At 32.9% G+C, this 16897-nt stretch overlaps 1 protein-coding gene across 1 annotated transcript in view; it reads right to left on the bottom strand.

Annotated features, from left to right (window-relative positions):
* usp43b (ubiquitin specific peptidase 43b) overlaps positions 1-16897 on the bottom strand; it is a 248565-nt gene that overhangs the window by 18347 nt on the left and 213321 nt on the right. Inside the window, exons 10-12 of the mRNA XM_061973859.2 lie at positions 12238-12315; positions 12040-12169; positions 7494-7830 (exon numbers count right to left, since the gene is read on the bottom strand). Of these exons, the coding sequence (XP_061829843.2) occupies positions 7494-7830; positions 12040-12169; positions 12238-12315 (545 nt within the window). The remainder of the gene's footprint in view (positions 1-7493; positions 7831-12039; positions 12170-12237; positions 12316-16897) is intronic.

Raw genomic sequence — 16897 nt, 5'->3', positions numbered from 1 at the left:
ATGGTTGAAACAGTTCGAATCGGATGAGAAATGTGGGATATGTAGTAGATTGTATATTGCCCATTCATTGTCAGTGGGGAGAAAATTCCGGAAATTTGGGGTAAGGGAAAACATGTTTTGTGTTTGATATATGGGAAAAGCAGTGTGTGGATGGTTGAAAGGTCGGAATCGAATTTTAAAATGGCGCATCATTTTGAGAATTTAGGGCATTGTAGAACTATGAATACATCTATTCATTTGAATGGGAATTTCCTGGAAATTTCTGGAAAACCGCAAATTTTTACAAAACATTGATACTAGCACAATTGTCCTTGATGACATGAATGGGTTGGTGTTGGAATTTATCGAAACGGTTGAAAAATGTTGACATAGTAACAGTTTGAATTTTAATTGGTATTTCTGCATTCCTGGAATTTCAGGAAAACCGGGTATTCGTACAGGAAAAAAAAGCGAAAATTTTGTTGTCCCAACTAAGAGGAATGTTTTGAAGTTGGAATATGATCACAAACGGTTGGAAAATGTGGACTGTGAAAATTTTCCAGGAAGAGGTGAAAAATAGGGCTTTGTAATTCCTGGAATTTTTTTTCAACTTTGAAAATGGTAGTTAGAATGTCCAAGGTGAGTGGAGTGTGTGGATGTTGGAACGCTTCCAATTGGATGAAAAATTGTGCAAGTTCGGAAAATGGCCCATTCATTTTCAACGGGAAAAATGTCCCGGAAAACTGGGAATTCTGGGTAACCCGGGAATTTTTTTTTTGACTTTTTAATTGAATGTTTTGGGGAGTTCACGATTCCTGGTCGAGCCGAACGTTTTCATACTTGAACGCTTCCCATCGGCTGAACATTGTGGGGCAGAATAATAATAATAATAATAATAATAATGGATGATTTTTGGGGTCAAATCTCACGTGTGAATGTTTCATTTTCATGTTTCTTTTATGTCCTTTCCTCAAATAAAACTGTTTTTTTCTACGTTGCAAACACACAAAAAGCAACATTTTCCTCCAAAAAAACCCAAATCAAAGTGGAAAGTTTGATGTGAAGTAATCGGAGCTTTAAAAGGGTCATCATTTCATAACTGTGATTTTTTAATGAATTATTATTTTTTTGATAACAATCATAGTTAAAAAAAAATCCCACTCAAATTCTTGGGAATTCAACCCACTCATAAAAAGGTCAAGCGTTTGACTTCCCTTCTATCCATCGATTATACATTTTTATTACCCGTATTTTCCGCACCATAAGGCGCCCTGGGTTATAAGACGCGCCTTCAATGAACGGCATATTTCAAAACTTTGTCCACCTATAAGACGCCCCGTGTTGTAAGCCGCATCTAACTGCGCTAAAGGAATGTCAAAAAAACAGTCAGATAGGTCAGTCAAACTTTAATAATATATTAAAAACCAGCGTGATGTGGGCGCGCATGGAGTCGTATATCAACATGGACGGAGCTGCGTGAAAAAAGCCACCCGGCCTCTTCGCGTAAACTTACCTTAACCACTCGCTCATCTTTTCTTCATCCATCCCTTCGAGTTAGCTTTTATGATGACGCCGGCTGGAAAGGTCTCTTTTGGCAAGGTCTTCCTTTTGAATATCACCATGGGTGGAAGTTTCTGGCCATTAGCATGGCAAGCTAGAACCACAGTGAAGGATGACTTCTCATTCCCTGTGGTGCGAATATTCACCGTACGTGCTCCCGTTGTATCCACAGTGCGGTTCACAGGAATATCAAAAGTCAGTGGAACCTCGTCCATGTTGATAATGTTCTCTGGCCGGATCTTTTTTTCAGCTATCTTGTTTTTACAATATGCACGGAAAGTAGCCAGCTTTTCTTGAAAGTCTTTAGGCAGTTGCTGTGAAATAGTAGTCCGTGTGCGGATGAAGAGATTGCGTCTTTTCATGAACCGGATCCCTGTCGCTTAGTAGGAGCCATTTTGTGGTCTTTACAGATGTAAACACACATAGGAAATGAAACGTACGGTAATATCCGCGCGCTTTTTCTTCTTCTACGCGGGCGGGTGGTTGCTTACGGTAGAAGAAGAAGCGCTTCCTGTTCTATGGGGCGGGTGCTTACCTTGGCGGTTGCTTGCGTAGAAGAAGAAGCACTTCCTCTTCTACGGGGAAAAAAGATGGCGGCTGTTTACCGTAGTTGCGAGACCGAAACTTTATGAAAATGAATCTTAATATTAATCCATATATAAAGCGCACCGGGTTATAAGGCGCACTGTCAGCTTTTGAGAAAATTTGTGGTTTTTAGGTGCGCCTTATAGTGCGGAAAATACGGTAAGTTATTTTTAAGTTATTTTTTGTACGGAAACTCACAAAATATGCAATATTTGACCCAAAAAGTAAAATAACACATGAGTAATCAGTGTAACTTTTGATGTGAAGTAATGACTAAGTCATCAATTCATAACAACATTGATTTTGATTCATTATTATTTTTTGAGCAATGACACTGTGAAAGAAATAAACTTTGTGTTATTAGAGTCAACTTTTTATAATTATATCTCACTTGTTTGCTCTGGTTTTGACTCTTTGAGCACAGCATGATTTGATTTGATTCAATTTTTGGAGTTAACGATTCGATTCAGAATCCATTATCGACTCAAAACGATTCTCGATTCAAAATCAATACTTTTATAATAACATTGTGTGCCAGTTCTTTGATGAACTACATTCCTCAATAAAATAGATAAACAGCTCGGATCAATTTCTAATTTACTTCAAATAAAATTCTACTCACACATTTAATAAAGTCAAATCCAAATAAGACAAGAAGAGACGTATCCAACACTTCTCTTGTCTAAAGTCAATGTGTACAGCAGATATAGATCATCTACATCTACTATATCATTTGTCTGAGTGGATGGACAGGACGGATAAAAATAAATAAATAAAAAAAATAAAATAAATATTTTATTTTTGAAAATTGTTACAAAGAGGAATCACAATTTATTTTAAAAAAAAAAATCTAATTTTTATGACACTCCTAATATTTAATATATATTAAAACTATGTATTAAACTATAGTAAATTATGTTAAGGTATTGTAAATTATTAAATTAAAATGATAAATAAAATGTATAATAAATATAGTGTTATTATAAATATTAAATTATATTGATTTAATTATTACTATATTAAAATACTATATATTGAACTATATTAAATAATGTTATTAATGTTTTATACATAATATAAATATCATAAATTACAAATTAAATTAGAAATACAATTTATAATAAACATAATATTATAAATATTAAATTATATTAAAAATATAAATAACATTTATAATATAATATTATTAAAAATATATTAATTTAATTATTACTATATTAAATGATGTTATTAATTTGTTATACATAATATACATATTATTATAAATTATTACATTGCAAACTAAAATGATAAGTAAAATGTATAATAAATATATTATTATTAATATTAAATTATATACATTTAATTATTGCTATATTAATCTACTATATATTAAACTATATTAAATGATGTTACTAATTTATTATAAATATTATTATTAATTATTACTATTAAATTATATTAATTTAATTATTACTATGTTAAACTACTATAAATTAAACTATATTAAATTATGTTATTAATGAGTTATAAATAATATAAATATTATTATACATTTTTATATTAAAATTAAAATTATAAATAAAATGTATAATAAATATGTTATTATAAATATAAAATTATATTAATTTAATTATTACTATATTAAACTACTATATATTAAACTATATTAAATTGTTAAGTTCTTATAAATAATACAAATATTGTAAATTAATAAATTAAAAATATAAATAACATTTATAATATAATATTATTAAAAATATATTAATTTAATTATTACTATATTAAATTATATTATTAATTTGTTATACAGAATATACATATTATTATAAATTATTACATTACAAATTAAAATGATAAGTAAAATGTATAATAAATATGTTATTATTAATATTAAATTATATACATTTAATTATTGCTATATTAATCTACTATATATTAAACTATATTAAATGATGTTACTAATTTATTATAAATATTATTATTAATTATTACTATTAAATTATATTAATTTAATTATTACTATGTTAAACTACTACAAATTAAACTATATTAAATTATGTTATTAATTAGTTATAAATAATATAAATATTATACATTTTTATATTAAAATTAAAATTATAAATAAAATGTATAATAAATATGTTATTATAAATATAAAATTATATTAATTTAATTATTACTATATTAAACTACTATATATTAAACTATATTAAATTATGTTAAGTTCTTATAAATAATACAAATATTGTAAATTAATAAATTACAAATTAAAAATATAAATAACATTTATAATATAATATTATTAAAAATATATTAATTTAATTATTACTATATTAAATTATGTTATTAATTTGTTATACATAATATACATATTATTATAAATTATTACATTGCAAACTAAAATGATAAGTAAAATGTATAATAAATATATTGTTATTAATATTAAATTATATACATTTAATTATTGCTATATTAATCTACTATATATTAAACTATATTAAATGATGCTACTAATTTATTATAAATATTATTATTAATTATTACTATTAAATTATATTAATTTAATTATTACTATGTTAAACTACTATAAATTAAACTATATTAAATTATGTTATTAATTAGTTATAAATAATATAAATATTATACATTTTTATATTAAAATTATAAATAAAATGTATAATAAATATGTTATTATACATGCAAAATTATATTAATTTAATTATTACTATATTAAACTACTATATATTAAACTATATTAAATTATCTTAAGTTCTTATAAATAATACAAATATTGTAAATTAATAAATTACAAATTAAAAATATAAATAACATTTGTAATATAATATTATTAAAAATATATCAATTTAATTATTACTATATTAAATTATGTTATTAATTTGTTATACATAATATACATATTATAAATTATTACATTACAAATTAAAATGATAAGTAAAATGTATAATAAATATATTATTATTAATATTAAATTATATACAATTAATTATTGCTATATTAATCTACTATATATTAAACTATATTAAATGATGTTACTAATTTATTATAAATATTATTATTAATTTTTACTATTAAATTATATTAATTTAATTATTACTATGTTAAACTACTATAAATTAAACTATATTAAATTATGTTATAATTAGTTATAAATAATATAAATATTATACATTTTTATATTAAAATTATAAATAAAATGTATAATAAATATGTTATTATAAATATAAAATTATATTAATTTAATTATTACTATATTAAACTACTATATATTAAACTATATTAAATTATGTTAAGTTCTTATAAATAATACAAATATTGTAAATTAATAAATTACAAATTAAAAATATAAATAACATTTATAATATAATATTAAAAATATATTAATTTAATTATTACTATATTAAATTATGTTATTAATTTGTTATACATAATATACATATTATTATAAGTTATTACATTACAAATTAAAATGATAAGTAAAATGTATAATAAATATGTTATTATTAATATTAAATTATATACATGTAATTATTGCTATATTAATCTACTATATATTAAACTATATTAAATGATGTTACTAATTTATTATAAATAATATAAATATTATTATAAATTATTACATTCAAATTATAAATACAATTTATAATAAATATGTTATTACAATGAGGTGGCGACTTGTCTAGGGTGTACCCCGCCTTCCGCCCGAATGCAGCTGAGATAGGCTCCAGATGGATGGAGGTTATTATAAAGATTAAATAATATTAATTTAATTATTACTATATTAAATTATATTAAACTACATTAAATTATGTTATTAATTTGTTATACAGAATATACATATTATTATAAATTATTACATTACAAATTAAAATGATAAGTAAAATGTATAATAAATATGTTATTATTAATATTAAATTATATACATTTAATTATTGCTATATTAATCTACTATATATTAAACTATATTAAATGATGTTACTAATTTATTATAAATAATATAAATATTATTATAAATTATTACATTAAAATTAAAATCATAAATACAATTTATAATAAATATTTTATTACAATGAGGTGGCGACTTGTCTAGGGTGTACCCCGCCTTCCGCCCGAATGCAGCTGAGATAGGCTCCAGCGCCCCCCGCGACCCCAAAGGGAATAAGCGGTGGATGGATGGATGGATAATATACATATTATTATAAATTATTAAATTACAAAATAAAATGATAAGTAAAATGTATAATAAATATGTTATTAATATTAAATTATATAAATCTAATTATTGCTATATTAATCTACTATATATTAAGCTATATTAAATGATGTTACTAATTTATTATAAATAATATAAATATTATTATAAATTATTAAATTGTTACAAAGAGGAATCACAATTTATTTTAAAAAAAAAAATCTAATTTTTATGACACTCCTAATATTTAATATATATTAAAACTATGTATTAAACTATAGTAAATTATGTTAAGGTATTGTAAATTATTAAATTAAAATGATAAATAAAATGTATAATAAATATAGTGTTATTATAAATATTAAATTATATTGATTTAATTATTACTATATTAAAATACTATATATTGAACTATATTAAATAATGTTATTAATGTTTTATACATAATATAAATATCATAAATTACAAATTAAATTAGAAATACAATTTATAATAAACATAATATTATAAATATTAAATTATATTAAAAATATAAATAACATTTATAATATAATATTATTAAAAATATATTAATTTAATTATTACTATATTAAATGATGTTATTAATTTGTTATACATAATATACATATTATTATAAATTATTACATTGCAAACTAAAATGATAAGTAAAATGTATAATAAATATATTATTATTAATATTAAATTATATACATTTAATTATTGCTATATTAATCTACTATATATTAAACTATATTAAATGATGTTACTAATTTATTATAAATATTATTATTAATTATTACTATTAAATTATATTAATTTAATTATTACTATGTTAAACTACTATAAATTAAACTATATTAAATTATGTTATTAATGAGTTATAACATTACATTAAAATTAAAATCATAAATACAATTTATAATAAATATGTTATTACAATGAGGTGGCGACTTGTCCAGGGTGTACCCCGCCTTCTGCCCGAATGCAGCTGAGATAGGCTCCAGATGGATGGATGTTATTATAAAGATTAAATAATATTAATTTAATTATTACTATATTAAACCATATTAAATTATGTGGGCCACAAATGGCCCTAGGGCCACATTTTAGACACCAATGCCTTAACTGGTAGAATTTCCTCTTATTTTACAATCTCCTCTTGCGTGTGATGTCTGACCTGTGTAGTGGCCGCCATGCATTCCTCCATGATGGTTGCACACGGCGTACAGGTCGTACAGGAAGTCCGGAGGAGCCAGGTCGGACCGTCTGGACCCTTTCCATCCCGGGTGAGGTGCGGCGCCGTGCGTGCGCTTCTTCACCATGTGCGGCGTCATGTCCAGGCCCGTCAGCGGGAAGTGCACGAAGGTGGTCAGCTTGTTCCTGCGCTCGCCCACCTGCCGGAAGCGCTTGAGGTGCAGGATGAGGATGTCGGGCAGAGTCCACAAGCTCATCTTCACCATGCCTTGCTGCAGCTGCTGGCAGTGAGGACACTTCCAGGCGTCGTCCGGCGCCAGCTGAAAGGAACAGCACGCCTTTAGGACTGCTGGATCACTGGGACAAACATCAGGAGGGAAGCTTTCTAATCGCCCTCAAAGGTGGCACCATTGTTGCAAGGCAAGGGTGTTCTATATTCATTTGGACCCACTCACGTTTCAAATAGTGACAAACATTTACAATACACTACAGAGTAGGGCCGCACCAAAACATTATTTCTCTAAATACTATCAATGAATCAGTTCATCTGTCCATCGAATGTCTTTTTCTATCAAACTAGTTTTAGTGCAGTGGAACAACACATTCTACAAACACATTTATTCAGTGTAGAAACTTTATATGTGTGTTGTTTGGTCGGGGATGGAAAAGAAAAATGACTGCATATTTCAAACTATAGAGCGCATCGTAGAGATGCGCGGATAGGCAATTATTTCATCCGCAACCGCATCAGAAAGTCGTCAACCATCCGCAATCCACCCGATCTAACATTTGATCAGAACCGCATCCGCCCGCACCCGCTCGTTGTTATATATCTAATATAGACGATGCAAGGCATTAGTGAGGTTATAAAGCTTTTGCCTGTTAAAGAAAGGAGACTGATCCAATGCAGCACAGACATTCGCGTGCCACGCTGTCACGGCCCAGACGCACACCAGTGCGCAATCATATGGGAGCCGCGCTGAGCGCACTTCCAAGCGCATCTCGCTGCCGGCGACGGCCGGGTATGGGCCCGACGCTCCAGCGCCATCCATTTTCAGGGCTAGTTGATTCGGCAGGTGGGTTGTTACACACTCCTTAGCGGGTTCCAACTTCCATGGCCACCGTCCTATAGCTGCTGTCTATATCAACCAGGGTGAGCCCCACCCCTTTCGTGAGCGCACTGCGCGCGGAGTGACCCCTGTTACGAGCCCCCGGCAACAGAGGTGGCGGGCAGGTAAGCTGCGCGGCCGGAGCGCGCGGAGTGACCCCTGTTACGAGCCCCCGGCCACGGGGGTGGCGGGCAGGTAAGCTGCTTACCTGCTGCGCGTGACGCCGGCCGCGGCGAAGGCGGACAAGGCGGGGTGTCGGTGCGGTGGTGACCCTGGACGTGCGTCGGGCCCTTCTCGCGGATCGCCTCAGCTACGGCTCCCGGTGGGGCCCTCTCGGGGGAAGGGGCCTCGATCCCGGACCCCGGCGAGGCGTCACTTCTCCGCTCCGTAAAAGTGTCCATCTCTTTTTTTTTTTTTCTTCTGTTGTGGCATATGCTGCAGGTGCCTGCTCGTTTTTCGTATGTGGGTAACAACATTTAACTATGTATATATATTTACCAATTGGTTTAACTGCCACCCGCCTGAATCTATTTAAAATCTAATTTTTTTTTATTTCAACCACCCGACCCGACCTGACCCGCGGATAAAATCTAATTTTTTTAAATTTCATCCGCCCGATCCGCGGATAATCCGCGGACTCCGCGGTTGTGCCCGCAAACCGCGCATCTCTAGCGCATCGGTATATAAGCCCCGCCCACTACATTTTTAGGAAACAAATAAATATTTTTCCATATATTAGCCGCACCGGACTATAAGCTGCAGATATATACGTTGTGAAATTAGTTATTTTCACAGAAATATTTTGTAAATGTTTATTTACATATCTTTTATTTGTTTTCAAAGTGTGTGTGTGTAACACGGCAGTAAAACGGCTGATCAAACAAAACAGAAGTCTTCGTCATGATGGCGCCATAACAAACAATAACACACCTTTTATTGTAATCGCCTTGTGGTGATATATTATCCGCACCGGACTAAAAGGCGCAGATATATACGTTGTGAAATGAGTTATTTACACAGAAAGTTTATTTACATATCTTGATTGTTTCCAAACAAAGCAATGTAGTATACGTTAGTCGACAAAATAACATGTTCTTCCCCATTTGGCGGAAGATTACCATATTTTCCAGACTACAAAGCTGACTGGAACACGCCCAGTGAGGTGGAGCGGGAACACGGCCAGTGAGGTGGAGCGGGAACACGATCAGTGAGGTGTAACAAGAACACTGCCAGTGAGGTGGAACAAGAACACGCCCAGTGAAGTGGAACAAGAACACGCCCAGTGAGGTGGAGCATGAACACACCTAGTGAGGTGGAGCATGAACACGCCCAGTGAGGTGGAACAAGAACAAGCCCAGTGAGGTGGAACAAGAACAAGCCCAGTGAGGTGGAACAAGAACATGGCCAGTGAGGTGGAACAAGAACATGACCAGTGAGGTGGAACAAGAACACGACCAGTGAGGTGGAACAAGAACATGACCAGTGAGGTGGAACAAGAACATGACCAGTGAGGTGGAACATGAAAACGCCTAGTGAGGTGGAGCATGAACACGCCCAGTGAGGTGGAGCAAGAACACGCCCAGTGAGGTGGAACAAGAACACGCCCAGTGAGGTGGAATAAGAACACGCCCAGTGAGGTGGAGCAAGAACACGCCCAGTGAGGTGGAACAAGAACACGCCCAGTGAGGTGGAATAAGAACACGCCCAGTGAGGTGGAGCGGGAACACGCCCAATGAGGTGGAGCGGGAACACGCCCAGTGCGGTGGAACAAGAACACGACCAGTGAGGTTGAACAAGAACACGCCCAGTGAGGTGGAGCATGAACACGCCTAGTGAGGTGGAGCGGGAACACGCTCGGTGAGGTGGAACAAGAACACGCCCAGTGAGGTGGAGCAAGAACACGCCTAGTGAGGTGGAACAAGAACACGCCCAGTGAGGTGGAATAAGAACACGCCCAGTGAGGTGGAGCGGGAACACGCCCAATGAGGTGGAGCGGGAACACGCCCAGTGCGGTGGAACAAGAACACGCCCAGTGAGGTGGAGCGGAAACACGCCCAGTGAGGTGGAACAAGATCACGCCCAGTGAGGTGGAACGTGAACACGCCCAGTGAGGTGGAGCGTGAACACGCCCAGTGAGGTGGAGCGTGAACACGCCCAGTGAGGTGGAGCGGGAACACGCCCAGTGAGGTGGAGCGTGAATACGCCCAGTGAGGTGGAGCGGGAACACGGCCAGTGAGGTGGAACAAGAACACGCCCAGTGAGGTGGAGCGGGAACACGCCCAGTGAGGTGGAACAAGAACACGCCCAGTGAGGTGGAACAAAAACACGCCCAGTGAGGTGGAACAAGAACATGACCAGTGAGGTGGAACAAGAACACGCCCAGTGAGGTGGAACAAGAACACGGCCAGTGAGGTGGAACAAGAACACGACCAGTGAGGTGGAACAAGAACACGCCCAGTGAGGTGGAGCGGGAACACGCCCAGTGAGGTGGAGCGTGAACACGCCCAGTGAGGTGGAGCGGGAACACGCCCAGTGAGGTGGAGCGGGAACACGCCCAATGAGGTGGAGCGTGAACACACCCAGTGCGGTGGAACAAGAACACGACCAGTGAGGTTGAACAAGAACACGCCCAGTGAGGTGGAGCATGAACACGCCTAGTGAGGTGGAGCATGAACACGCCTAGTGAGGTGGAACAAGAACAAGCCCAGTGAGGTGGAACAAGAACACGACCAGTGAGGTGGAACAAGAACACGCTCAGTGAGGTGGAGCGGGAACACGCCCAGTGAGGTGGAACAAGAACACGCCCAGTGAGGTGGAACAAAAACACGCCCAGTGAGGTGGAACAAGAACATGACCAGTGAGGTGGAACAAGAACACGCCCAGTGAGGTGGAACAAGAACACGACCAGTGAGGTGGAACAAGAACACGCCCAGTGAGGTGGAGCGTGAACACGCCCAGTGAGGTGGAACAAGAACACGGCCAGTGAGGTGGAACAAGAACACGACCAGTGAGGTGGAACAAGAACACGCCCAGTGAGGTGGAGTAAGAACACGCCCAGTGAGGTGGAACAAGAACACGCCCAGTGAGGTGGAGCGGGAACACGCCCAATGAGGTGGAGCGTGAACACACTCAGTGAGGTGGAACAAGAACACGCCCAGTGAGGTGGAGCGGGAACACGCCTAGTGAGGTGGAGCGTGAACACGCCCAGTGAGGTGGAGCGGGAACACGCCCAGTGAGGTGGAACAAGAACACGCCCAGTGAGGTGGAACAAGAACACGCCCAGTGAGGTGGAACAAGAACACGCCCAGTGAGGTGGAACAAGAACACGCCCAGTGAGGTGGAACAAGAACACGCCCAGTGAGGTGGAGCGGGAACACGCCCAGTGAGGTGGAACAAGAACTCAGCCAGTGAGGTGCACACCTGCTCCTCCTTGGTGTAGAGCTGGAAGCACTGGTCCAAGGTGCAGCTGTACTGCTGGACATGTTGCTGCTGCTGCCTCCGCACGCTCTCTGCGTCCTTCACCACTTCCTCCTGGATGTTCCCAAACAGGCTGTGGACAAAAACACTTTTTCAACACACAAACAACTGGAATGTCAGGCTACAAAGTGCTTTATTCACCAGTCTTTGAGTCTGTACTCCCACTCGATGATGAGCTTCACGTGGGCGGGGCCTCCTGGGCTGCAGAATTTCAGCGCTCTAAAAGACCAAAGCATGAACACATGAACACATGATGTCACCAAACTGCAGTGTGCACTGTTGTGTCCACTAGATGGCAGCGTTTCCATAGACCATAGTCATGTGCCGCCTGCATGATCATGTCAGACAACCCAGCAGGCACAAGACATTAATACAACGTTGATTGCATGCACCCGTCCTTTATAACGGACTTTGAAACAAGGTTGCAAAATAGTTGTATTTAAACATTTTAGGCAACATTGGATCCACGTTGTTGTTGTTTGGGAAATGACCAAAATTCAATGGTCAAAGCAACGTCACAACCTGACATTGAACAAACGTTGTTTCAACGTTGTGTTTGTGTTGTAGAATATTGGTTGAGAATGATGCAAGTGTCTATATTAGTAATATTAGCCTACTATCAAAATGACTTTAAAAATCTTATATAAGTGTTATAATGAAGACAACACATGATGTAAGTGTCTATATTAGTTATATTAGCCTACTATCAAAATGACTTTAAAAGTCTTATATAAGTGTTATAATGAAGGCAACACATGATGTGTCTGTATTAGCCTACTATCAAAATGACTTTAAAAGTCTTATATAAGTGTTATAATGAAGACAACACATAATGTGTCTATATTAGCCTACTATCAAAATGACTTTAAAAGTCTTATATAAGTGTTATAATGAAGACAACACATAATGTAAGTGTCAATATTAGCCTACTATCAAAAAGACTTTAAAAGTCTTATATAAGTGTTATAATGAAGACAACACATAATGTAAGTGTCTGTATTAGCCTACTATCAAAATGACTTTAAAAGTCTTATATAAGTGTTATAATGAAGGCAACACATGATGTAAGTGTCTATATTAGCCTACTATCAAAATGACTTTAAAAGTCTTATATAAGTGTTATAAAGAAGACAACACATGATGTAAGTGTCTATATTAGCCTACTATCAAAATGCTTTTAAAAGTCTTATATAAGTGTTATAAAGAAGACAACACGTGATGTAAGTGTCTAATTAGCTATATTAGCCTACTATCAAAATGACTTTAAAAGTCTTATATAAGTGTTATAATGAAGACAACACATGATGTAAGTGTCTATATTAGTTATATTAGCCTACTATCAGAATGACTTTAAAAGTCTTATATAAGTGTTATAATGAAGACAACACATGATGTAAGTGTCTATATTAGCCTACTACCAAAATGACTTTAAAAGTCTTATATAAGAGTTATAATGAAGATAACACATGATGTAAGTGTCTATATTAGCCTACTATCAAAATGCTTTTAAAAGTCTTATATAAGTGTTATGTATAAAGAAGACAACACGTGATGTAAGTGTCTAATTAGCTATATTAGCCTACTATCAAAATGACTTTAAAAGTCTTATATAAGTGTTATAATGAAGACAACACATGATGTAAGTGTCTATACTAGTTATATTAGCCTACTATCAAAATAACTTTAAAAGTCTTATATAAGTGTTATAATGAAGACAACACATGATGTAAGTGTCTATATTGCCTACTATCAAAATGACTTTAAAAGTCTTATATAAGTGTTATAATGAAGACAACACATGATGTAAGTGTCTATATTAGCCTACTATCAAAATGCTTTTAAAAGTCTTATATAAGTGTTATAATGAAGGCAACACATGATGTAAGTGTCTATATTAGCCTACTATCAAAATGCTTTTAAAAGTCTTATATAAGTGTTATAATGAAGACAACACATGATGTAAGTGTCTATATTAGCCTACTATCAAAATGACTTTAAAAGACTTATATAAGTGTTATAATGAAGGCAACACATGATGTAAGTGTCTATATTAGCTATATTAGCCTACTATCAAAATTACTTTGAAAGTCTTATATAAGTGTTATAATGAAGACAACACATGATGTAAGTGTCTATATTAGTTATATTAGCCTACTATCAAAATGACTTTAAAAGTCTTATATAAGTGTTATAATGAAGACAACACATGATGTAAGTGTCTATATTAGCCTACTATCAAAATGACTTTAAAAGTCTTATATAAGTGTTATAATGAAGGCAACACATGATGTAAGTGTCTATATTAGCCTACTATCAAAATGCTTTTAAAAGTCTTATATAAGTGTTATAATGAAGACAACACATGATGTAAGTGTCTATATTAGCCTACTATCAAAATGACTTTAAAAGACTTATATAAGTGTTATAATGAAGGCAACACATGATGTAAGTGTCTATATTAGCTATATTAGCCTACTATCAAAATTACTTTGAAAGTCTTATATAAGTGTTATAATGAAGACAACACATGATGTAAGTGTCTATATTAGTTATATTAGCCTACTATCAAAATGACTTTAAAAGTCTTATATAAGTGTTATAATGAAGACAACACATAATGTAAGTGTATATATTAGCCTACTATCAAAATGACTTTGAAAGACTCATAAAAGTGTTATAATGAAGGCAACACATGACGTAAGTGTCTATATTAGTTATATTAGCCTACTATCAAAATGACTTTAAAAGTCTTATATAAGTGTTATAATGAAGACAACACATGATGTAAGTGTCTATATTAGCCTACTATCAAAATGACTTTAAAAGTCTTATATAAGTGTTACAATGAAGACAACACATGATGTAAGTGTCTATATTAGTTATATTAGCCTACTATCAAAATGACTTTAAAAGTCTTATATAAGTGTTATAATGAAGACAACACATGATGTAAGTGTCTATATTAGTTATATTAGCCTACTATCAAAATGACTTTAAAAGTCTTATATAAGTGTTATAATGAAGACAACACATGATGTAAGTGTCTATATTAGCCTACTATCAAAATGCTTTTAAAAGTCTTATATAAGTGTTATAATGAAGGCAACACATGACGTAAGTGTCTATATTAGCTATATTAGCCTACTATCAAAATGACTTTAAAAGTCTTATATAAGTGTTATAATGAAGACAACACATGATGTAAGTGTCTATATTAGCTATATTAGCCTACTATCAAAATGACTTTAAAAGTCTTATATAAGTGTTATAATGAAGACAACACATGATGTAAGTGTCTATATTAGCCTACTATCAAAATGACTTTAAAAGTCTTATATAAGAGTTATAATGAAGACAACACATGATGTAAGTGTCTATATTAGCCTACTATCAAAATGCTTTTAAAAGTCTTATATAAGTGTTATAATGAAGACAACACATGATGTAAGTGTCTATATTAGCCTACTATCAAAATGACTTTAAAAGACTTATATAAGTGTTATAATGAAGGCAACACATGATGTAAGTGTCTATATTAGCTATATTAGCCTACTATCAAAATTACTTTGAAAGTCTTATATAAGTGTTATAATGAAGACAACACATGATGTAAGTGTCTATATTAGTTATATTAGCCTACTATCAAAATGACTTTAAAAGTCTTATATAAGTGTTATAATGAAGACAACACATAATGTAAGTGTATATATTAGCCTACTATCAAAATGACTTTGAAAGACTCATAAAAGTGTTATAATGAAGGCAACACATGACGTAAGTGTCTATATTAGTTATATTAGCCTACTATCAAAATGACTTTAAAAGTCTTATATAAGTGTTATAATGAAGACAACACATGATGTAAGTGTCTATATTAGCCTACTATCAAAATGACTTTAAAAGTCTTATATAAGTGTTACAATGAAGACAACACATGATGTAAGTGTCTATATTAGTTATATTAGCCTACTATCAAAATGACTTTAAAAGTCTTATATAAGTGTTATAATGAAGACAACACATGATGTAAGTGTCTATATTAGTTATATTAGCCTACTATCAAAATGACTTTAAAAGTCTTATATAAGTGTTATAATGAAGACAACACATGATGTAAGTGTCTATATTAGCCTACTATCGAAATGACTTTAAAAGTCTTATATAAGTGTTACAATGAAGACAACACATGATATAAGTGTCTATATTAGTTATATTAGCCTACTATCAAAATGACTTTAAAAGTCTTATATAAGTGTTATAATGAAGACAACACATGATGTAAGTGTCTATATTAGTTATATTAGCCTACTATCAGAATGACTTTAAAAGTCTTATATAAGTGTTATAATGAAGACAACACATGATGTAAGTGTCTATATTAGTTATATTAGCCTACTATCAGAATGACTTTAAAAGTCTTATATAAGTGTTATAAAGAAGACAACACGTGATGTAAGTGTCTAATTAGCTATATAAGCCTACTATCAAAATGACTTTGAAAGACTTATATAAGTGTTATAATGAAGGCAACACATGACGTAAGTGTCTATATTAGCTGTATTAGCCTACTATCAAAATGACTTTAAAAGTCTTGTATAAGTGTTATAAAGAAGACAACACGTGATGTAAGTGTCTAATTAGCTATATTAGCCTACTATCAAAATGACTTTAAAAGTCTTATATAAGTGTTATAATGAAGACAACACATGATGTAAGTGTCTATATTAGTTATATTAGCCTACTATCAAAATGACTTTAAAAGTCTTATGTAAGTGTTATAATGAAGACAACACATGATGTC

The sequence above is a fragment of the Nerophis lumbriciformis genome, linkage group LG22, assembly GCF_033978685.3.
Source record: "Nerophis lumbriciformis linkage group LG22, RoL_Nlum_v2.1, whole genome shotgun sequence".
NCBI classification, from domain to species: Eukaryota; Metazoa; Chordata; class Actinopteri; order Syngnathiformes; family Syngnathidae; genus Nerophis; species Nerophis lumbriciformis.
Note: the sequence above shows the minus strand (reverse complement) of the source record. Positions and strands in the feature narration are given on the sequence as shown.